At 44.4% G+C, this 24585-nt stretch overlaps 1 protein-coding gene across 6 annotated transcripts in view; it reads right to left on the reverse strand.

Moving 5' to 3' along the window:
- Positions 1-1673: 1673 nt before the first annotated feature.
- ATXN7 (ataxin 7) overlaps positions 1674-24585 on the reverse strand; it is a 130520-nt gene continuing 107608 nt past the window's right edge. For all 6 annotated transcript variants that reach the window (XM_070492823.1, XM_070492819.1, XM_070492820.1 and 3 more), the window contains 8 exons: positions 24015-24267; positions 21437-21696; positions 20886-20968; positions 15868-16133; positions 14135-14333; positions 13656-13777; positions 8268-9240; positions 1674-5678 (listed from right to left, as the gene is read on the reverse strand). In XM_070492823.1, the coding sequence (XP_070348924.1) occupies positions 5661-5678; positions 8268-9240; positions 13656-13777; positions 14135-14333; positions 15868-16133; positions 20886-20968; positions 21437-21696; positions 24015-24267 (2174 nt within the window). In that variant the 3' untranslated portion in view covers positions 1674-5660. The remainder of the gene's footprint in view (positions 5679-8267; positions 9241-13655; positions 13778-14134; positions 14334-15867; positions 16134-20885; positions 20969-21436; positions 21697-24014; positions 24268-24585) is intronic.

Below are 24585 nucleotides of genomic sequence, written 5' to 3' on the forward strand. Positions count from 1 at the left end.
GGTTACTGAAGGGCCCTATGTGATGGGAATTTTTGTTTTTAAAGTATAAATTCTAAGTGTTTGATTCTCCTCTCCCCCTGAAAACTTTTTCTTTTGCTGACAGTCTCACCTTCCCCCGGAAGAGAGACTCGGTTAGTGCCAGCTTTGGTCCATGGGCTTTGGTGAAAAATGAGGATAAGAGGCACCAAGAATCACAGCCTTACAAGGTGAAAGACTAGTTTAATTCGCATTAGCAACAGAAACATGAGTTTCTTACTAGAAAGGGGGGACTGAAAGGGCAGAAAGTGGAGTAAGACGACGGAGGGCTGGAGGCTTGATTTAGGGGAGTGTTTTTGCTTAGGATTAGAGAGAGGGCTAAAGACAGAGGTTTGAGGCAATAGAGAGTGAAAATGCAAGAAAAAGGGAAAAAGATTGAAGTGCCTCTTTGATTTTCCAGTCTCCAGTAGAGAACGGTTTTTACTTTGAGCAGCTGCACTGTGCCAGGACTGGACCAATGAACACCTCTGGGCTCTGAGAGTTACATGTGGTTAAGCTGTACGTTCCTGAGGATGAAGGCCTCACGATACATAAGTCCCGTGACAATCTGGCACAAACTTCTCCAATCCTATCAGCCCCTCCCTTCCAGCAAATTTCACCCAGAATTATTCTCTCTTCCACATTTCTTCATACTTGTGCTTGCCCCTCTGCCTACAATGACCTTACTCTGCCTTTCTGTTGGTGAACTTCCATCCACCAAGACCCTAAACTGCCCATCCCTGCCCCTTCCTTGAATTGGGACAGTCTCTTGCTACATCCGTGGCCAGGTTACCCGCAAGAGAATGGAAGTAAAAAGTGTAGGAAGATTTGAGTGGTTGCGACTTTTCCCCGGAAGTTTAAGGAGGACATCCAAGGCGACAGGATTGCTTCAGGGAGGCCTCAGGGAGCTTCTTAGGAATGGATTTGAGTAGTTGGTGGACCTAAGGAGGGAATGTCCACGGGGCAGTGAGGGTTGAAGCCAGCCTGATTCTTTCATGCAATGTATGGACATCTCCAATACACAAATCAGTTGCTTCCCTTATTATCTTAAGCAACAAAAATAATTTGTAATTTATTAGAATAATTTATTTGCAAATGGTAAAAATGGCCAGATAGCTAGAGATAAAAGATTATGTTGTGCTCTGAATAATACTCAAAGGCACGTGTACTGCCAGTGAGGGAGCTACGTAAAAGCAGAGAAGAGATCAGACCAGCTCTGCATAAAAATGTTACCTCTAACCAAAATTGACCTCAGGCCATCAAATTTACATATAAGCCAAGTACAAATAGAACGTGCTTCTCTATCTATCAACTCCCCTTTGTTGACAAACCTGCAGGGCAAGAATGCAGCAGTGTCCACTGTCTGCAGTTACTACATTATCCAAGGCAAAGCTTTCCGCACAAGAATGGAAACATCCTGAGTCCTCAGCAGGGCTGAGCTTGTACAGAAGGGAAGCTAAAGGAAGGTGCTTCACAAGGTGTCTGATGCCTAAAACGAAGACAAGTCAGACTGGACCGAAAGGGTTAGTACCATAACGAGGCAGAAACGTGTGAAACAGTTCATGCAGCCACCTTATTTATTGAGAAGTCCTCATTTTATTGCCCGTTTAGTAACATGTTTGTTCCACAAACTGATTTCTCATAAAGCAAAGCACAACTTTTTCTTATAAATAGTATAAATTATTTTATTTACAGAAACTTGTTACAAAACAAATAGACTATATATTTCTTCTCTTTTAAATATCCAAAGTAATTTTCTATCCCTTGACATTTGTTCATGTTCTATACAGCAGCCAACACAAAGTCCAGCTGAGATGCTCTTGATTATGTGTACAAATTATCAAACTATTCACACATTTTAACACAGGAGATTGCTTTTATAACCAAGCTCAAAGAAAAACAGCAAAATGCTTTCAAGGCCCTACATTCACACTGACAGTATGTAGTGCTCATTTAAATGATCTGAAAATGTAAAATGTTTTGCACAAAATGTAAAAATGATTATTTTCTGCTAAACAATGAAACTGTTAACAATCATTTTCCAAAGTCCAACTTCATCCCCCAGGACAGATGAGAGAGATTAAGAAACCGCTTGGCAACAGAACTCTTGCAGGAAGACAGCTGCCTGTTTAAGTTACATTTTTCAAATTATACATTTTGTTTTCAATGTCCTCAGAGGTACTTTGTATTATATTTTTGGAATACAAAATATTTTAAATATTCTATTTTAAACTCTGTATTTCATGAGTGAGTAACAAAACGGACACATTGTGTAAGTTGCTGGCTGACAAAAAGATTTGTAACCCTTGGTGCCACGGGGCAATCCATCACTAGTTGAATTACTGGGAACCAAAAGGTCTGAATTTTAAAATACCTTATAAAATGACCAGCATTGGTGGTTTTCAATTCCTCCCCTAAAATTTTAGAAACAATATTTAGGTGGAAAAAGCAAACTCCAAAAGTTCAACTGAACATTCAAGTCTTTTTAAAGAGAATCTGTCTAAGCTTAAAACTAGGTTCAGGCACTTTCAGTTTGTTTCCATTAGTTTGAAACCACATCACATACGAACACACATGTGCTCAGAGGGTACACATACACACACACAGGCGCACGCGCACGCACACACAAAACACTAACAAAAGAAAAGCAGTGTGTCACTTAGTTACATGTAGTCTATCGGGAAATCAGGCAACTAGGGAGAAGCAATGCCCACTTCATCTGTCTGAATCCACTCCCGGGACATTAAAGGGACAAAACGGCTTTCACTTTCACAGAGGCAAACCTTCAACTGTGAAGGAGGCAGGTCCTAGGACTATCGGCTTGGCAGTGAACCACTTCAAATTATAAAAAGGTATTTACTTTTATTAATTAATAAATAAATACTAGATGATCTCAACTGTACCAAAACAGGATATCAGAAAAAAAGACCTGTGCAAAAATACATATTTAAATATGTACAATTCATTTTTAACAAAATATGTCTTCTGAAATAGGGATACTTCCATATTTATAATAGAACAAGAAATTCCAAAATAAAGATACAAAAGTAGGTTTTGTATAATTCTTTGTTCACCATTGCAGCACTTTTTTTTTTTTTTTTGTAGGTTAAGAAAACTGCAGTTGTTGTCATGAAATTCTATTGGAAAGAATATAAAAATTATCTTGGTTTTAAATTGATACCAAAGTCTGTCTAGAAACAACCCAACCACTGCAAATTTGGTTTTTGCAAGTTAATTTAATTCAAAAAAATACTTGTACTCCCGTGTTTTAAATGGTCTTAATTGTTCATCATAATAAAAAGTAGTTGTAGGAGAAAATAAAATATTTGAACAACAGTCTAAAATTTAATAGCACTGTTTAGAATAGGTCTGTTTGTGGCAGGCAGAATTCCAAATGGCTAATTTCCTAATCCCGATGCTCTGTGTACTACTGGGAGACATAATCAAATTCAATTAAAACCTCAGTCTAAGAAATCAAATGATCAATACTCGATAATCTAAATATCTACATTACTCTGAATCAACTTGCTATTGTGGATCCTATTCACATCTTTCGGAACAACATGATCTGTCTATAAATTCCATCGCTAAAAGCAACTTTATTTATAACCATCAAGTCCCCTTGGCTCTGAAAATAAATTCTACCCAGACCCCATTGCACTTGTCACCAAGGAATCAAACTAAGGACGTTCTGATTCCCTCTTACCTCCTTCCTCTCCCTCCAGTGGGAAGGAACAATCAGACTGATTTCTCCTCACTCCACCGAACCGGCCCATCCGTGCTCTCCTTCCTAAGCTCTCCTATAGCATCATTTAAGAAACATTTACTGATTGATTGCATAATAAGTGAACAAGATACTGTTTCCCCTTCCTTTAAAAAAATCAAGATTTTACATCAATTTATAGCTAAAGTATCTGCATAATGTTTTTGCTTTCTTACATAATAAGAATAATTCTGTAGTAATTCACATTATTAGGCTGGTAACCAAGTATTTATTCATTCTACCTGTTGTTGACTTGAAATTCCCTGAAACTGAAGTTTGTAACCCAAGAATTGTAGGGAAAAAAGGATGCACTAGACTGGCTCTGTCCAGGCCCTGACCGGGGCGATGATCAGAGCTTTGGGAATGGACCCTGTGTGTGGCAACTTCATACGTTCTCCTAAGCAAAAGAGCCCAGTTCTCGTTCCAGGAGCTGTGGTTGTGGCATCACCTATTAAAAAGCTCCAGCTTCACGTTCAATGACACCTTCTCAAGCAACAATGTTTTAACATAGTAAGTTCTTTCTTTTGGGGTGGGGTACTAGAAAAAACATCCCGGAGGGTCTCCAAAACTCTCTTAGGAAGACGGCTGGCATTAATCCCCAGAAAAGAGGGTGTGTCAGAGAAATACTATACATGCATCACATTACCTCTGCCACACAGGACAGGTACACTTGCGCTACCTCCCCTCCCTGGGGGCCTGCTCCCCACCCCAACGGCATCCACATAAACACCTGTGGCGGCAGGAAGGGGAGTGCGGACACACACACACACACAATGGGGAGTGCTCAGAGAGGAATTTACACAAAGACCCAGGATAGTGTCCAAAGAGGAGAGATCAAGGGTAATACAGAGTGCCTGGAAACATTTAAATAGATTAATGACTCTGTGAATGACAGTTTCTGCTGCATCCTAATCACCTCACTTTACAAAGGCAATTTTTTTAAAATGGGAGACTGGGCAGGACAACCAGCCCAATCTGCCACACTGTTTACATGAAGACTTAAAGGGTAAAAAACGCCATCTCTTTGGAAATCTTGGAAAAATGTTTCCCCCCGTAGTGATTTTATCCACCCCCTCCCACCAAAATTTGGCTTTCCATTATCAAAACTAGCTTGCATTTGCATTTTCTTTTTAAAAAAATCACACAGAATTGCTTTTATCCCATGAAAAGTAAGCCTCTAAAATGATGTATACTTGCTCTATGGGCATCAATGGCTTTAAAGTAGTTTGTAAGTTAGAAACTTCTGAGAGCTTCTTATCCCAAATTACTCACAAAAGGCCGAGAAAAAATACTGGCCATTTTGTGATGGTGCCTTGCACTAACGTCCACATTCATTCCTGGAACATTGATAAACACCTAACGACAGATCCCCTTCTCCAGAGGGTTACTCCGTGCAGCCCTGCTCTCCTTCAGAAGGTGTCTCCAGTTAAGGGGCCTAAAGCTGGAGAGTGACCCACAGAAGACAGTGTGAAAGGGACCTGAGGGTGGAGAGGAGGGAGGGAGAAAAGGCTACAGTAACGCTCTTCTCGAAACATTCTTTGCCCAGCCGACCTCCTGGAAGAGTGGCTCCGTGATAGACTGCAAGTTAAAGACAAAACAACTTCTCACAGTTCGGCAGCAAGCAGTCCAGACCACTGTAACACTGAGAAAAGCAATTCGGTGGCTGAACTTGATCCAGTGTCCTTTACGAGTACTCACTGCTACAGACATAGCTTCAGGGAAATCCTCGTTAAAACAACAGCCCGGCAGATTTCTACCCTTGAGGCCCACAGGAGGTTGGGAAAACAGACTCAAAGGCATCGTGGAGTCCAGAGTGCTGAGTGGAGGTGTAACTTGTCGTCAAAAGTGTCCAGATTATTCCTCCCCGGACTATTTTCAGCTGTCAGGGACGTGCCTTTGGCTTTCAAAAAAGAGGGGTGGGGAGACAACAAAAAGGTAAGTCAGCGGTTGTACACTGCACTGCGCTGATGCTAAACAAGAATATTCCAAAGGCCACACGCCACTGACATCTCCACTGACTGGGTGATGCCAGGAGAGTCAGCTACAAAATTTGGCCTTAGCTTTCAAAAGCCTTCACTGCCCTTGAGCAAAATCATTCTAAAGGACTGACTTTGAGACAACTGTCTAGGTGAGATGCCAGGCCAGGTTTCTAGCTTAGAGAAAAGGCTTAGGGTTTGCCTTTTGGTTTTATTTACTGATTTTGTTTCCCTGAAGGCATTCTAGGTTGTCAACTGAGAACTGAACAAGGTCAAATGGGCTGGCACACACAGGTGTGAGAGCTCACACCCGAGGCAGTGCTCCTCAGGGAGAGGGAGCTCTGGCCCTCACTGTCCCACAGGGAGCTATTTTTAAGTCCTTGGTGGCAGAGGCCATGAACAGACTGGCAGGGGGGTAGGGAAGAGGGCAACTGCCCATCCTCATCTCCTAGCTTCCCAGCATGTCCCAGTGCATTCCCTTGTTAAGGGAGCTTCAACCAGCTCAGTTATCTGTCCTAAAATCAGCTCCAGGAGGAGCAGCAAGTTGAGGTGCCTACTTTTCTAAGAGCAGCATTCTTTAAAGCATTGTGGAGTCTTGGGTCCCTTTGAGATTCTGATGAAAGCCACAGGATCCCTCTTGCAGATAAATGAGCACAGACACAAAACTATGCAACAGTTTTTTGGGGGGTTTGCTGATCCTCTGATCTCTAGCCATGCCCCCCCTCCAGGATTTGTGCAGCATAACGAAAAGTATTCCACTGCACAGAGGAAATCTTTCTCAAATACGAACTTAAGTTGAAACTAATTTTAAGGAAAAGAACTGAAACTTAGGCTGTTGGTCCTATGGGATACAGCCCCCCAAATGGTAGAAATCGGAGGTGGCAAACTCGTAGCTCATGAGCCCAACTTAGCCAACAGATGTGTGGGCTACACCAGATTAAAAAATACCACAAAAAGCTATACAGCTTAAGAAAATGGCTGACTTTCTCATGCAAGTCCAGATCTGCAGTTTCCCTCTGAAACTGGTTAAGTTTCTGGGAGCAGCTGCTCCATGTAAATGGGGCTCCCACTCCCCCATTTTCCACAGACACTGTTCCTCTCAGCTGCACCAGGCCAGCTTCTTCTTCCCCATTCTGCTGCTGTGGGTGGTAAGGTCTGCAGCCAAGTCCACATGAAGACAGAGCACACTCATACAAACGTGGGCATCACAACGCAATGGAACGTCCCTCCTGCGGGGTTCCAGGAGAATCAGGACGCTGCACGCAGGAGGGAGTTTTTAAGGGATGGGTCTGTCATTCTTATGGTGTTTGCATTGCCTTTTTATGCTCATTGTAAACTATCATGAGGAACTATAAACCAGGAAGTAAACACACACTGTCACTTGTCCAGGAACCCCTTGCTCAAAGAGTCAAACAGCCAGTGTGGATTTGTCGGATTTGTGGCTCACACAGAAGAATTTAAGCAGCTGCTATTTAAATTCATGGATAATTATTTTCCCCATACCTTTGGCATTGGGCATTAATTCACACAGATATTGGAGGGAAATTATATCACAGTAAGAAACTTCTTGGTATTTTCTGAAAAAGTCCTACCTGGCATTTGAGTTAAATTCTGAAGACGAGGAAAGAAAAGAATCAAAAAAAGCCCTCACATTTTAAATCAGGGCTCTGGGACGATGCCGCTGAAATTCCTGCTCGTAAGCAAGGGGAGAAGATATCCCGACGAATGAAATAAGATGAGAGAGGAGCTGGAAGTTAAGAGTAGAGGAAGCTGGAAGAAACGGCTACAGGAGAGAAGGTTGGGAGAAGACAGTAATAGCAGAAGAGGGGGAAAGACAGATTCAGTGTGAGAGAGAAGTCCGACACACAGTGAGCCACTTCTCTACAAATGGGCCCATGCTCAGATTTCTCTTTAATCTATCACAACTTCAATGAGATTTTAGTCCTCTGCGATGCCCACACTTAATGCTGTTTTCCTGCTTCCCTGGAAAACTTAGAGGAGAAAATATAGTTACAGGGAGAGAGTTGACCAGAAAATCTGAAATTCCTTGATGGGAAAAATATTAAAAGCTCTTGCTTTTTAAAATTTAAATCATCTCTTTCTAGATCAGTTTGATTTTAGCTTAGCTTTCTTCAGAGGAACATACTAGAAAGCTGTTCTGCTTCCCTCCGGAACAGCATCACAGGAAGCACATGTCCACCAGGCACTATACTCGTTTGCTCTGGAGAGAGATTTTGCTGTCACACGGGATGGTTTCCGCAGCCCTATCTGCTAAAGTGCACCTCTGTGGTTTCCTGACCCAAAAGCATCTTCCAAGTCATCAAAATTCTGGCAGAGAGGAGCCTGTTTTACCTTCATATGGCCATGAACTCTTCCTTTTTTTAAAGGACACCAGGAAGCTGGACATCTGTTTATAGGCAAACCAACCAACCCCAACCACACAGATCTCCCAGCAGGCGAAAGACCTCAAGGAGGAAATGGCCTCCCCACAGGGCTCACAGTCCATTTCCTACCTGATGAAGGAGGGAACTGTTCGTCAGTCCTTGCGCCCCTGGGCTGGTGCCTGTGTGTTTCACATGGACGTTGTTCATGGCTGGCAATTTGGCAACCTTTGTGGGTTTGCTGCTGTTGTTGTTGACGCTGCTTGAGCCGGGCGAGCACTTTCTTTTCTTGCCTATGAGTTTCTCGAGAGGAGTGTGTGAGTGTGAATAACTGTGGGAGTTGACAGGCAGTTCACTGGACTGGTGAATGAATGGGCCAAGAGAAAGCGTGGAATCACTGCTGTTCACCATCACACTCATTCTCTTGATGGATTCCGCAGGGCTCCCGCCGGGGGGGCCCCTCCCTGACTGCTCGTGCCGGACACTCAGTGAGTTCACTTTACTTGCCACACAGTTGAGGCCGATGCCGTGGGAAGCTGTTACCGGTGAGGGGTAGGGAGGCCCAGAGTGAGCCACACAGTTTTTCCTAAAAGACTCCATGGAATGAGAAGAAGAGGAGGAGGAGGAGGAGGAGGAAGAGTGAACTAACAGTGGGGAACTGTTTTTGCGTTTCTTTCCTGAGCCGCTGCTGGTACTGCTACTGGCATTGTGACAGTTAGTGCTGTTACCAGAAGACTCCTTGGGTCTTAAAGACTTGCTGGATTTCAACTTCTGAGGTTTCCTGGACATGGGGGAGGAGGGCACTGAGGAAAGGCCAGAGGGCGTGGAAGGGGATGAGGATGAAGAGGACACTTGTCTGGATTGCATACTGCACACAGGATCCATTGCCCCAGAAGCAGCAGGCTGTGCATTTAATGTGGTTCCATGAGCTGGTACCGATTTGCTATTTGGGGAGATGTAGGTGGAGGACAGCAGGACTGGGGATGTAGACACGGTGGCTGCTGCCAGATAGCTGACCCCACATTGTGATGTCGGCACAGAGTTTGTCCGGTGAGGAACACGTGTGGAGACAGGTGATGTGGTACTCGGCACTGGTGGGATTTTCCTGCAAAAAAGGAGAGGGCAGTGAGTGATATTCACCACAGCCATTCATGGGAACTTTTAGATGGACACCCCTTCGCCTCTGGCACAGAGAAGCACACTCCCGTCAGAGTGACCACTCTGAAATGCAGAGCCAATTCTGTCACTTCTCTCCTTCAATCCCCTAATGCCTTCCTGGGGTTCTCAGAACAGTGGTCTGTAAAGCCCTGTGTGCTACTGCTCCAGCTTCATACCCCCTGCTCCCAGCCCCCACCCCAGATCCCTGATTCCAGCCGCTGATCATCCTTAAGTTCTGAGAACAGGCCATGACGTAGACCCTGTATATCTTCTGGCTAGAACTCTCTGACCCCAACTTCCGCTCATCCTTTAGTCTCAGCTCATCATCACCTAGGAAATCTGTCCTGATCATCCCGACTTGCTCAGTTCCCCATGGACTTGCACTGCCCCCCATTCCTAGACTTCGGAGGACTCAGGGTGGTTTCAATGTGTGATTGTTGATCACTGCCTAATTTCTTTGTAGATGGAACAACCCACAGCTTATTCACCATCATAGCCCCAGTGGCTAGCACAGTGCCTGGAATACGGAAGGAAGGCACTCAATAAATGCCAAGAGAATTCATGAACAAATGAGGAAAAAGGAAGGGCACAGTTGACTAATAACAACTGCTAGGTCTTAACTACTGGTCGAAATGACTGTACAAGGGAATGAAGCCCCCAGATCTTCAGGGGATTTCCAGTCGCAGTGCTGGAACAAGGTATTCTGTTAGTAATGTCTGGGCAGGGTATCCATCTGGGGTAAGGGAGCCATTCAAATAGTCAAACCAGGGAGGCTCCCCCTTTTATCTCAGCTCTGATTTTAAAATGTGACACACCACCAACATTTTAAAAACTTTTATGATGGAATTAACACTGAGGTGGCAAAACAGAAAATGGCCTGCCTGGAAGGCCAACCCTGCCTGCTCCTGACTTCACGGGCGGCTCTGGCTGATGCAGTCACCATACCAGCAGGGTTCTAATTCCTCAGCTTCCAGCGCAAGAGCTGGTCCAGACTGCTGCCAAAGTGCTTTCAGATGCTTCTGCAGAAGAACTACAGGTATTAATGAAAGGACTTAATTGCTGCAAGTGTTTGCACCAGCTTTAAAACCCCCATTCAAGGATGTAGCTTGGCCCACAAGTCAGGGCTTCCCAACTTTGGCTGCACAATAGAATCACCTGTGGAGTTTAGGCCCCGCCCAGATCCACTATACTAGAATGCCTGGGGGTTGGGGCCTGTACATTAATAATTTTGAAATCTCTCCAGGAGATTCCAACACAAATCCAAGACTGAGAAGCTGGGCACTATCCCCATGCTACTCATGGAGGACAAGCACTGATAGTACCTGAGAGGCTTGTTAGAATGCTGAGTCCCTGGGCCCCACCGCAGACCTACAGATTCACCAGAATCTGTGTTTCAGCAAGATCTCCAGGCGAGTCATGGGCACTGGCACCATGGAGAAGCCCTGCTCTCCATGAAGTACAGGTGCTTGCGCTTACTGGGCGCAGTGGCTTCTTGTGGCCACCAGGTGGCCTCTTAGGAAGATGGAGCCTAAAGACCAGGCTGCTGGAACCAAATCCTGGGAAAAGGAAAAGGCTTCCATAGGGGAAGGGATGTGACCTCTCTGGACTAAGCTATTGGTTCCTCTTAAGCTCTTTTAAGTCATTACCTTCTGCATAAAGAAGAGACAAACAATATGTAGTCATACATATTGTCATACACGGACTTGTGTTTGCATAACACAATCTAAAAAGTTAAATTTATCAATCTAAAAAATTAAAAACAAAAAACACCCAAACGAAAAAACCCTTTGATAACCATCCCAGCCCCTCCTCAGGGGATAGTGATTGCAAATCAACAGTGGGCAAGCAGTTGACCAGACACTGAAGATGATTTATTTCATGGTCATACTCAAATTCCACTTCCACTTATCCCCAAATTAACCACAATAAGCAACTAAAGGGTAAAGGGGCCAAGAAGAGTGCTGCCCAAACTGGGGCTCTTCCTTGGCTGAGCCGGCAGGGTGGGACCTGGACCACTTTGAGGGTTTTCTTGAGTGCCTCAAAGATGCTACCTGAGAAGAGTTCTCCTCTGGCTGAGAAATGCTCAACCACTCCCAGCAAATCTCAGGGGCTACGTGAGTCGGCCTACCTCACTCCTGTGTAAGGGAGCATTTCCTCGAGTACCTGGCCCAGCACCTCTCTCCAAGCTCCTGTCTGTCCCAAGCCTGTGTTCCAGCTCACCACTGAACAACACGTCTGTCTCTGCTGTAATGACTTTTTTAAAACCAAAGCTCATGTTAACGGAAAGGAATGGTGTCCTCCTTGCTGGGAGCAAGTGATTGATAAGGCAGTCAGCCTCTGACAGAACAGAGAGGGAGACAGTGCAGTCAATCCCATGATCCTGCTTCTTCAAAAGTTCTCAGCACAAAGAAGAAAAGCTCTCCACACGAGCCACTAAGGACCAAAACCATCTTCACCCAAACTATTGGTCATAAGCCACGTTTCAATGTAATGGGGATAAAATATTCCGAGGACCTTTTAAACGCTTAGGAGTACGCTATGCCAGTAGTTTAGTGATCTCAATGAGCTCTCCACATCCCACCAGGTAGTCTGAAGAAATAAGCAGCTGAGATTTCATGTATCTTGGGGTGGGTGAGTATTGACAGACCCCCAGCGGCCCAACAAACCACTGCCCTGAGTCAGTCTCTGGAAAGGGACAAAGTTCCTTCATTAAGAAGGAACAGGAGTGTCTTATTTAGTAAGAGCCAGGAAGAAATGTGAACCAGAAAAGCAGAGTAACACTGCTCTGGGTCTGGTTTTCGAAGTGAACAAACACAAGTCCTATTAATGATCATGGAGATGGTTCTTTGGATTGTGGACTACCCAAAGCCTCTGACTTTATTAGGAAACCAAGGCAAGGAGGCAAACAGATGTACTGGCAGAGTCCATTCAAGGAGGCACTAGTAAATGATGCCCCAATGGAGGATCTGGGATGACCCATGGATTACTGGCTAGTCCCCTTTAGCAAATCTCAATGTTTCCCAAAGAAGGTTCCACCAAAAACTAGCTCCCCAAGATGCTCCCCTAAAAAAGGTTCCCAGGTCAAAAGAGCTTGGGAAACATTCTACATTCTACATGATACCCCATGCTGTGAGAGTTACAATGGACACTACCCATTAAAGGCCCCAAGCAGTCCTGCAGCAATGAAAACTGCTTTACTTCAGGAGAGGCTGAGACCCTCCTGGCCATGGAACCCTTGTTTCACTTACGATCCTGTTTGGTAAACACTAGCTCGTTGATCACTTTATCTTAAATTGTAAATCAGAGCACATAAACCTTCAACAGCTCCCTGCTGCACTCAACACCAATTCCAGTGTCACCGGGCCTCTGCTGGCCTCTCGGATCTCATCTCGTACTATACTCACTTTCCTGCTGTTTCTCAAACAAGCCACATTCTTTTCTAACTCAAGACTTTCACAAACACAGTTCCCTCTGCCTGGAACCCACTACTCCCCACCACCCTGTGGCTGCTCTTTCTCATCCAGCCATCACAGTTGAAGGGCCGCCTCTTCAGAGAGGCTTTCCCTAAATCCCTCTGGCCTGTTATTTTCCCATCTCAGCTCTCTAGAATCGAACTCCTTCTGGGTCCAAATCCTGGCCCTACCACTACTTTGCTGTGCAACCTTGTTTCTCAGTTTCATTATCTGGAAAATAAGGATAATCAAGCTCATCTGACACAGCAAATTGTGAAAATTTAATACATTTAATAAGTGCCTGGCACACAGTGAGCCCTCAGTAAGTGTTGGAGATTATCACTACATCTATTATCTCCCTTATGACAAGCTATAATCTCTCTTTGTTGGTTTTTTTTTCTTTTGAGGAAGATTAGCCCTGAGCTAACTGCTGCCAATTCTCCTCTTTTTGCTGAGAAAGACTGGCCCTTAGCTAACATCTGTGCCCATCTTCCTCTACTTTATATATGGGACACCTACCACAGCATAGCTTGCCAAGCAGTGCCATGTCCATACCTGGGATCCGAACCAGCGAACCCCAGGCCGCCAAAGTGGAACGTGTGAACTTAACCACTGTGCCACTGGGCCAGCCCCTCTTTATTGGTTTTTGTGTTTCTCCTCAGAACTAGAATGTGATCTCCATACATTTGGGAGTTCCTCTGCCTGAACCACAGTGCCCAGAACAAGACATATTTAATGAAACAGTGAATGAATGAATGAATGATGAGGGGCCTTCTTCTCAGGGTGAGTCATGGCCCTATTCATTTGAGATAAGCTTTCCTTCACTAAATCACTCTCACGAGAAACATGGATGCAGCAGTGAGTAGTGAGCCCCTCTCCTCACCCCAGCAGTGGTGGGGCAGGCACTTACTTCCACAGCTGCGCGTTCAGATGCTTCTCCACCATGAGGTTGAGGGCGCAGCGAAGCCGGTTCCACCTGGAGTCAAACACGTAATAGCCTCTTCCAATCTGCCGGCTCCCAAATGTGCAAAACTGCAAGAGAGAGCAAAACTGCATGTGCTTGCTGACTCTGACATGACGCACCCAGCGAGCACTCTCTCCTTCAGGAAAGGAGCTAACCATGAAAGCACAGCTTACTCTGAGTACCGGAGGCTGTGAAGCATGAGAGTGACAATGCCTAGCCCTGAGTTTTATGAAAAGAAAGGGAAAAGCATGAGACGTCCCTGGACAGGGTGCATGCTGCCCCTGGGGCACCCTGTTCTGAGCTGTTCTCACACCTTGACGGCATCCCCACAGGAACGGGCATGCCAAGGTCCCTGGTGCGCCCCCCTGCAGTGCCCTGTCCCTGCTGCATGGGAAGGGTCAACGCGGGGTGGATGTGGAACTTACAGATGCTGGCTGAGGATGATGACCTGAATAATGACAGTCCAGTTTTTCAACAGACTCTTCTTTGTCATCGCCTTCTCCCTCCTCACTGGATAACCGAGAAGCTGGCTCAGTGGCAGGCAGGGGAGGGTGTGGAGATTCATGGACTGGAGGAGGGTCAATGGGGGCACTCCCACCTTGCTGAGCAGGGCAGCCTGGAGGCCTTGGTGAGTAGAAAGTGGAGCACCAATCAGATCACACGTCTGGGAATCAGCCACCTTAACTCAGATACAACAATGTATCCAAAACCACCTAGAGGAGGTCTGGGGTCCACCACTAGCACTGGGGAAACATGCTGATGCAGGTGGCCTGGGAGTGAAAGACCCTCACTCCTGAACTGCACGATGTCAAATGGAGCCGTCTGCCACATCTAACCAAAGGTAAAGTATACTAGTTCTCTTTTCTATAGCCACTTGGGTGGCTCAGGTCCTCTTTCTAACCTCCCCAAAGAAAGGGGAAACAGACATGGAATTTAAGAGAAGTCTTTCTTTGATTCCTCTTCAAATTTCACCTCGATTTGGGTTACACTAAGATAATAAATGAGATAAGTGGCAAAGGGCTCTAAAATAACCTAAGAGGGACAGGAGGCGATGAAAGAACAAGGCAGTATTACCGCTTCATGTGGATAATCGAGAGCCTGTTACCGAAAGACAGCAATGTGTTTTTCCTACATTTATAGGATTAAGCTTACTTTCTCACAGATGGAAAAACTTCAATGAGAAGATGGCCAAAGAAAAGACTTGCTAAGGAACTGATGGCCGGGACCTGGCCATGTTCTGGGGAGCCTCCTCTGACCACTCGTCTACCATGTTGCTCAGAAATCAGAGGGCTTATGTTGGGAAAGGCTCAAGTACATACTCAGGTTTCCACGAGGGAGCCACCTCCCTCTCTCAGGCGAGCATTTCAAGGATCAGACACGTGAGGGTGGAAAGTGAAGCAGCAGCAACCAAGGTTGGCACATTCCTGAGCAGAAGCCCTTGATGCCAATGGCCTGCACTAAAGGTCCTCATTCTCTATGCCTTTCTCTTTCCTTTCCCTCTGGAAATTGGGTACAAAGTCCCTTACTTCAACTTGGTTAAATAGATAAGCACAAACATACATATAGGCAGTCCACCATCACTGTCTGTGAGGTATGTATATGATAAGCTCTTGGTAAAACCCTCTGATCCATTGCTTACTACAGGGCTAAAATGCCTAATACATGCTTAGGCCAAAGTCCCAAATGGATGAATGAAAAAACATGTTGATAAATGAATGCTGTAAAAACTCAGGCTGAATGCCTGTCCCTAGCAAGGATTCCCACTGCTGTACTTTGCAAGAAGCAAGAAAAATGAATGGGAAATTGCTGCTAAAGCCACGTGCAATGTTCTAATCTCTAACCTGCAGGCAGGACCCAACTTTCAGCCCTGTTCAACGGGGTTAAGAGACACCTAACTTGAGCAGGGGTGGAGCAGATAATTCTAGCTTTATTCTGGGGTCTGCATTTGATCAAGAAGAGCCTTGGCTGAAACGTACTGATGAACTCGACATTTTTTTTTCTTACAGTAAAACCCAATTTAAAAATATCTCTAAAAAACAAGAAATCTCCATAGTGAGCCTGATGTTCATTCCTTCACATCATGACTGCACTGGGCTTTTACAGTGTCTGCAAGTCTGCTTTCTGAAGGAGGGAGAAAGACCTGGAGGACTTGGCTTACCTTGGAAGACTGGGGGTGTGAGGTTTAGGTTTACTAGCTACGAAAGGCTTTGATTCGGAAGGAATCACTCCATGAGAGTTTTGGTGTGGCTCCTGTGAAGTTCTAGGAGGGGTGGGATGCGGGTCCCTGAGAGGCTGCGTTGGTTGCTGAGAATCCAGATGGCGAATCGATTCCTTTTCCCTGGTTTTGTTTTTGTGCTCGGCTAATAACACATCAAATCGTTTTCTTCTACCCTGGACAGCCCTCCGCTGGATTAAGGAATGTGTCTATGGACCAAAAAAATACAGAAACTGAGGAATCTCAAGAATATTTTTTCTCTGTCATATATCCAAAAACACCATTCCCAATAAAAATAGCAGTCTGGACAATTAGCATAGTCAAAAGCTGCTCAGCATTTGATAAGCTAAAAAGCATGAGGAAGATCTCTTTTCTTTAGCTAGAAGCACCTATTCCAGGCTCCAAATGTATGAGAATTTGGAGATGCTATTTCCACCAGAAGAAAGAAGGAACGTTAGGGGTGGCACTCAGTCTGTAACTAAGCGACAAACGGTAGAAACAAACAGGTGACAGGTACTCATGTTTTGAGTCTTCTTTTGGCTGTTTAGAGGTTTGAATGTTAAAAGGGAAGAAACACTTATTCCATAAAATTATGTATTAGAAAGTCTTCTTTCAGTAACTGCCAGAGACTAAAAATTACACACAATGGTTTCTCTCTCTTCCAGTGAAGGTGCCATGTAAAGAGAGAAAGGGGCTGAGGGAATCCTGGAGACAAGGACTGCTATGGCCAAGGAGGGCCTGAAAGAAGTAAAGAACACACGGCTGAGGGAAGGAAGGCTATGAACAGGGAGAGACATGAAGCAGAGAGGGAACTCCAATAAACAGACCCTTGCTGCGGAAATCAAGAAAACGGGACAGACAGCACTACTGGATCTTAAGACAATGTCTAATTTCAGAATTAGGAAATGAGCACACTGAGAAAAAGAAAGGTCAAATTAGAACAGTGCTTTTCAAGGCAACTAATATAAACCTGTGGTTGAAGCACATCTTATAAGAAAATGTCTATAATCCCAATGCACTTGATAATTGCTGGTTTGGATTTTTAAGGCTCACTGAGGCTAATATTATTCCTAGCAGAAGATAAAATCAAGTTACCCTGACCATTCCACAGTGCTGGGGTCTCAGTCTATAAAAAATGCAAGGAGACACTAACTACAGTGGGCCCCCATCACATATCCGAAATATAAGTGAATTCATCTACACAGTTCCTTCTCTCTTTTATGTTACAAAATATTGCAAACAGTACTTTCTGTGTGTTCATGTTCCTGCACATTATACCAATGTATGACACTACAAGTTTACATGTTTGCTACAATTTAAGGGTTTTTTTTTTTTTTTTGAGGAAGATTAGCCCAGAGCTAACTACTGCCAGTCCTCCTCTTTTTCGCTGAGGAAACCTGGCCCTGAACTAACATCCGTGCCCATCTTCCTCTACTTTCTATGTAGGACGCCAACCACAGCATGGCTTGCCAAGCGGTGCCATGTCCGCACCCAGGATCCGAACCGGCAAACCCTGGGCCACCAAGAAGCGGAATGTGCGAACTTAACCGCTGCACCACTGGGCCGGCCCCTAACGGGTTTTAAGAGCAGGCTTCTAACATCCTTTTGAAATTCAGTAACATCACCTATCTCCTTACTAGACACATTGCAAAGTATGCCCACCTAAACTCTACCGTGGCACAATTACGTAGATAAATGTGCTTAGCTTCTTTTCAAATTTTTACTTAATTTTCTTTAATATGTAACATATGCACAAGAAACCTACATGGAGACAAAACATTTTGTTTCATTCAGTGCTGTACCAGCACCCGGCACACAATAAATGCTTCAAACAGAAAGTATATAAAAAGAATGGTCCTCCAATACCTGTTGAATAAAGCAAAGCACGTAGAATGCTACCAGTGCCCCTGCCCCTCTCTCCAGACAAATGTAGAAGCCTCTCTTCATCTTTGAATGTCCCCTGAGCTTAGCATGCAAATCCAAGTGAAGAAAGTAGGCAGAGACTCTACGTATTTTCCCAGCTCAGCCTGAAGAGTAAGCAGGATTTCCACTGACCTCTGAAGAACCTTCCAAACACAGATCTGAGGCCCCCTGCCCAGTCAGAACTCTTCAGTTGCTGCCCAAGGCTCACAGGATAAGGACTATGTAACTAGGCTTCTGGGCCCTGCACATTCTAACTCCCATGCTCCCTGCTCCTTTGGTACCAAGTGCCTCCTCCTCCTTTTGTTCAGCCTCCTGGCGGCCTTTCAGACTCTAAGGTATCTGTTCTGCCCTGTCACAGAGCCTCCACACATGTTGTTTCCTCTACCTCTCCCACTCCTTTGCCCGGATAAATCGTATGGATTTCAGCCCAGTATTTTTATGGCAAAGTAGCCTTCCCCGGCCCAATCCCCCAACTGAAGGCTGTCCTAACACAGGCCTCCCTCCTTTTCATTAGTCATCAGTGCTAACTTATCCTTATTTGAGTGATTATCAGATTAATCTCCATCTCTTTCTCTAGACTGCAAAAGCTCCACAGAGTTGGGATCACGCCTTGATTTTGTTAAAGCCTGTATCCTCTGGGACCTGGAATGAGGCCTGTGCTCACAGATGTATGCAGTAAAAATTTCTACAATGACTGAAAGGACAAGGTTACCAGAGTCAAAAGCCATCTGCAATGGAAGGCACAGAGGACATCAAACAGGACATTAGACAGATGAGGAGGGGACAGTGAGGGTGGCAGGCACACGATAGGGAAGGAGTGACAGGAATGGGCAGCAGCAGACCCCTAAAAGTGAAGAGAACGGAAAACGTTCTAAGTCTAAGACAGGAGAGACCTGGGCAGGAACCTGGGGGACATTACGCAGGGGCACTAGAGAGTGTTTAGCTCTCTACAGCTTAAGAGATTCAGGCCACAGTGGAGACAGGAAAAGCGAGAAGCACAAACAGAACATGGGAAGAACGGAAGCTCATTCTCTGAGAGGGCAGGCCTGCTGAGAGCTGCTTTTTCCGCCAGTTTTATGCTGAACTCATGGCACCAGGCCTGAAGAAATGTATTAATGGGATGACAGGTTTAGCACCATGCCACAGGCAATCATGACACCCTTAAGAGAACACATGGAGAGCACACACAATGTGAAAAGGAAGATGGGAGAAAAATGCAGGATCCACATAAAGTCAGTTAACCCACCAATAAAGGTTCGGGAAGAAGACTAGTCAGACTCCTTGCAGATTCTGGGTTGACAAAGCTTTTGGTTCATCAGCATGCCTCATAGAGTAAAAAAGAGCATCTCAGATAGAGCAAGCATCCTTCATTGACCATAGGTACCATAATACCGAGAAACCCATGTTACTGAGAGTCAGGTAGGCAGGAAGAGAGCAGAGGGAGGACGGCAAGTTCTGAGCAGGATGTGTAGCAGGGCTGAGGCATGCTTTCACAAGTTCCCTTAGAGGCAGCTGCAGTGGACAGAATTCTACAGAGCTCCAATGTCTATCTTCAAACAACAATGACATACCACTATATGTGTTCAATTAATACTATGGAAAACAAAAGCAATCTGTTCTGGGATAGGAGTTTTTAACATAAGAGATTCAAGGGTGGGATTGAGGTGGGAATATCCGTCAACCCCTGAGATAAAATGCAAAATTCAGAATACGTATGTGCATATATATTTTTTCCTCTGAGAAGAGGATTATGATTTTTAAAAAAATTAGATATTTAAAGGTGGTCTCCACTAAACCTTTCCCCAAAAGATTCAGAACCACTGTTGAAGAAAATCTACACACTAAAACTAAATTAGAGATTTAAATTAAAATAACATTTCCCATTTCTCAAGATTGCAACATCCCTCCACTGTTTAGGGGCTGGAGTGGGGCCCAACGTCCGTTATTCAAACGCAATCTTCAGTAAAATTTAAAATAATACACCAGGGGGCCAGCCCTGTGGCCGAGTGGTTAAGTTTGTGTGCTGTCCTTCAGCGGCCCAGGGTTTCGCCAGTTCAGATCCTGGGCGTGGATATGGCACCGCTCATCAGGCCATGCTGAGGCAGGGTCCCACAGAGCACAACCAGAAGGACCGACAACTAGAATATACAACTACATACTGGGGGGCTTTAGGGAAAAAGAAGAAAAAAGGGGGGGAAAAAAGAAGATTGGCAACAGATGTTAGCTCAGGTGCCAATCTTAAAAAAAAATTAAAATTAAATAATACATGAACAATTTTATTAATTTTTAGGAGACAATACTAATTTTTATAATTTTTATTCTTTCTTCCCAAACAAGGGTTTTTAAAACGCATACTTCAAAATAATGATTCTTAATAACTCTTGAACCCTTCTGAAGGGCAGTCAGGGACACTCTCCAGAGAAATGCACATAAACATATATACTCATTTATGTAGAGGGTCCACCGACGCCACCCCAACATCAACAAGCCTTATTTTACAGCAAAACACCACCTTCTTATTAACATACTGGCATTTTAAAGGAGAATCTCAGGACAGAAAGGAGGATCATTACATTTTCTTCACTTATATATAAATCAGATTGCAAGTTATCTAGTATCTTCTTAAAAACAAGGCTTCAAATTTCAAAGTCAGCTTTTTTTAGAGGGGCTCTTTAAAATTTAAGAACCACAGATTACACAAACATCTTGAGAATATTCATATATAAGCAAAGGAAATTTGTGAACTTGTTCTAAGTCAGTACAATTTAAACCACAGTAAAGGGCAGCTTCTCAAACTTCTCCGAAGAAATATTAAAAGTCTTTTGAAAATAATAGACTGATTAGGAAAGAACACTAGTCCCTGGATACAACACTGCTTATTGGAAATAAAACCTCGCCTAAGATTGCAGTTTATAGTAACAGACTTTATATTTTCTGAACTTGAGACTTTTTTCACCAAAACCAAGTTATTCCCTCCTTTACAATTCCAGTTCCCTGTGCTTACCAGAATATTCAGCTCTTTCCAGGAGGCCACCTACCTTGCATGTCAAAGACCGGGTGCAGGGCTTCTTGGTGTCGAGATCAATGACCCCACAGTGTATGTCAGGATCGAACTCTCTTTCTGTCAAGAGCACACAGATGTGACAACAGGCTCACCACTCTTTCATTTATTTTGTAAATAAGAAAATGGAAGAAATCTCAAAACAAATTATAACTTGAATAAAATCTACCATATTATCAATACATATAAAATATATAACATGTGAGCAATGCAGAGAAGTAGTGACATCACTAAGAGAGTGGGGGACTACTGCCATCAGATGACAGGAAAGAGATTGTTTTCGTCAGCATTACTGCTTTACTCCATTCAGAAATATACCAATAGAAAGTTATTTCTACATTACTTACATACGCACATGCACTTTAAAATCAAGAGTGAAGAGGTCTAGCATACCAATTAAGGAATTTCCTCCTAAAGCTGAAGTTGTCCAGTTTTAAAAAGAGAACTTGTAGATAGCAATTCATGTGCTCCCCTGTGAATCCCCAATTAATATACAGAGAAGCATTAAGAGAGAAAATGTGAAGTTACCTGATAATCTCTTATTTAAAAATTTCCTGTTACTGGAATTATCTTCAGACTTCTTTTCCAGAGTGGGCGGTGCAGGAAGCCCTTTGCCATTCAGAATCTGTCCAGGTGAAGGCAAGGGTGGCTTTGGTATTGAGGGGCAGTTAAGGCCAGGCTTGACTGAGGAACTCACAGTAGCAGGACAGGTTGGCCCCACCGCAGATTTCAGTAGTGTGCCATCCATCTTCGGATGAATCTTTTCCACTTTGACAGAGGGCGTCATGCTGTTGTGGGGGAAGTGAGAATACCAGCACCTGAGCACCCCAGCAGCCCCAGGTGAATGGTGGGCCAGACGGATGAAAGCAGAACCTGGGTCTACCCGTACACTGCACAGAGGTAGGCTCCCAAAGGCATTTTATGAATATTTGTTAGGATTATCCAGAAAACTCAGTAAAGTTCACATTTATTCAGTCTATAAACCCTTCTGGTGGGCAAAAACCTCCAGTGAACCATCAAATTTACCTGGTCTTTCATTCCAGAACAATCTTACACATGAGCCTATGGGAGATCTAGACCTGATACCCAATGCAACTGCTACAAGAAGCAAAATACAAGAAGGTCTAAGAGAACCAAAGACAAGCTGTAGGACCTTGAGAGAATATCTTTCAAGAACTGTTTAAGACGGTGCCGGCCCCGTAGCCGAGTGGTTAAGCTCGTGCGCTCTGCTTCAGCGGCCCAGGGTTTCCCTGCTTCGAATCCTGGGTGCGGACATGGCACCGCTCATCAGACCATGTTGAGGCAGCATCCCACATGCCACAACTGGAAGGACTCACAACTAAAAATACACAACTATGTACTGGGGGCCTTTGGGGAGAAAAAGGAAAAATAAAATCTTTAAAAAAAAAAAAAAAAGGAACCGTTTAAGAAAGGATTCACCAAAACGTAAACTGAGCAGAAAAAAGAACAACTGGAATTAGAGAATATTTCCAAGAAATGTCACTAAGGACCTATAAGAACTCAAATGAGCCTGACAATACATCTTCAAGAAGAGGCTCTCTGCTTCTGTCAGTGAGGAAGACCAATGTTTAATTAGCATATGATGTGTCACTGAAGTGATAATCTCCTGGCCCTGAAAAGGTTTCCACGATAGGAGCGTGGAATATAAGTGCCTGGCACACAGCTGGTGAGCACTGAATACCTGTGTCACTAACAAAGAACTGATTTCTCTTGGAATCTTACTGACACTATCATTTGGGTGGCAAATGTTGGTACAAAAGCTAACAGTTGGCCTGGTCCTCCTCTAAAGCCAGGCTCCAAATAAAGAAGACTCGGATTGATGAGGTTTTATAAACTTTGTTCAGTGGACTCAGTGCTCTAACAGCTGTTAAGCTGGCGAGTGACTTACACACTGCACTGGCATTTTCTTTGGCTTTCAGACAGCTCCAGGAATGAAAGACAAGTTTGCTGTACTTGCACTTCTGACAGATGAGCAGAAGCTGGAGGCTTAGCAACCAGGACAAACAGCCCTAAACAGCTGTACCTGGAACCTGGGACAGGCTAACAGCAGCAGAGATACTGCAAGATGCCATGGCCTCTCCCAGCTGGCAAGGTCCTTGAGCAGTAGCAGGTGCTGGATGCTGCCCTGAGATTAACCAGGTTATCAGACCTTGGGACTGAGATGTGTGGCATACTCTCCAAAAGGGAGGTAGGCCAGGGAAAGTCACCCGCCACCAAGGCTGAGGGATGCCATGACAAGGCAAGATATGTTTCTATGGGAGTGCATGGCTGCTCCCTCATGTGACCACAAGAAGCCTGCCAACTTACAGATCTCCCGTGGAAACTTGCCACAGCCTTGCCTAGCGGGTGTGAACTTCTTCCAGTCTTCCCTCATCACTGCTGTGATGGGAACCCAAGACTGGAGGGAGGAAGCATTGCTTTCCTATTTGCTTTGCAGGCCTCAGAAAATCCTAGAACAGCACTTAGGAATCTCTTCACCTTTTTATTTGTACTATTATCAACAGCAGCAGCAGAAGCACCAGCATCCATTCATTTACTGTCTCCTGTGGGCCAGACATTATGCTAGGTGCTTGACTCTAATATATTAACTCTACTTCTCCCAATAACCCTGCACAGTGACTGCAATTCTTAGACTCCGAGAGAAACAATGCCTTGTCTAAGGCCCTGCAGCAAGGAAGTGACAGAGGTGGAATTTGAACCCAGGTCTCTTTGACTTGAGGGCTCCTTGGCTATAGCTCAACCCCCTTACGCTTCCTTCTTCTTATCTGGAAAATAGAAATAACAACAAAATCTATTTCATAGGATTGTTGTGATAATTAAATGACAATACTCTCTATAAAGGGAGCTATCAATAGCTGCATACAATATAGGATCAATAAGTATTATTAACCTTATTATTATTGCTATTACTACTCTGTCAAGTCTCCCAAGATATGACAGAAAAACAAAGGAAACAACAGCACGTGTTTGACTTTTCCAAAGTGAGCTCCCTTTCACATTATTCACAGATACTCTCAGACGCTACTGGTGTACACAGCTCCACTGCCAGCAGGTAAGCTTTAAGAACCCTCTTGGCCATACTCACATTCTACCATGGGGGACTCTACTTTGTTGAATGGGATGCATTGGCCTGGTGTTCCCCCTGAGCTGCAGTTTCTCTTTGGGCGATTTCAACAACTTGGAACTTAATGAGGATGCGCTTAGAACACCTCCACTGGAAGAACGGCTGCTTCCACTTCCACTGCCTCCTTTGCTTTTGGACAGAGAAGGGAAGAAGGAAAATACTGAAGTGGGAGGAACGGTCAAAGAAGGCTTGCTGGATGAGCTATGTCTTCTTTCTGAAAAGGAAAACAAAGAGAAAAAAAGAGAGACATCGTGTGTCAGGCAAGTCTCCAATGGAACCCTGGAAGAGTCCCCTGAAATCAATATTCAGGTTCAAACATGCATCACTAAGTGAAAATATATTAAACTCAGCAACTTCCAGAAATGGCTTATCTAGGCCTCACAGACTTATTTAGGAGTCTAGGAACTGGTCCTTCTGCTTAGGAAACATCTCAGCATAAAGAGGTTTATCATACATAGATAGCCATTAAGAAATTAAGCAACCATTCTAAACCTGAGAAGATTGGGTTTTGCATACTAGAAATGAACCTCAC

The sequence above is a fragment of the Equus asinus genome, chromosome 21 (genome assembly GCF_041296235.1).
Source record: "Equus asinus isolate D_3611 breed Donkey chromosome 21, EquAss-T2T_v2, whole genome shotgun sequence".
In the NCBI taxonomy this organism is placed as follows: Eukaryota; Metazoa; Chordata; class Mammalia; order Perissodactyla; family Equidae; genus Equus; species Equus asinus.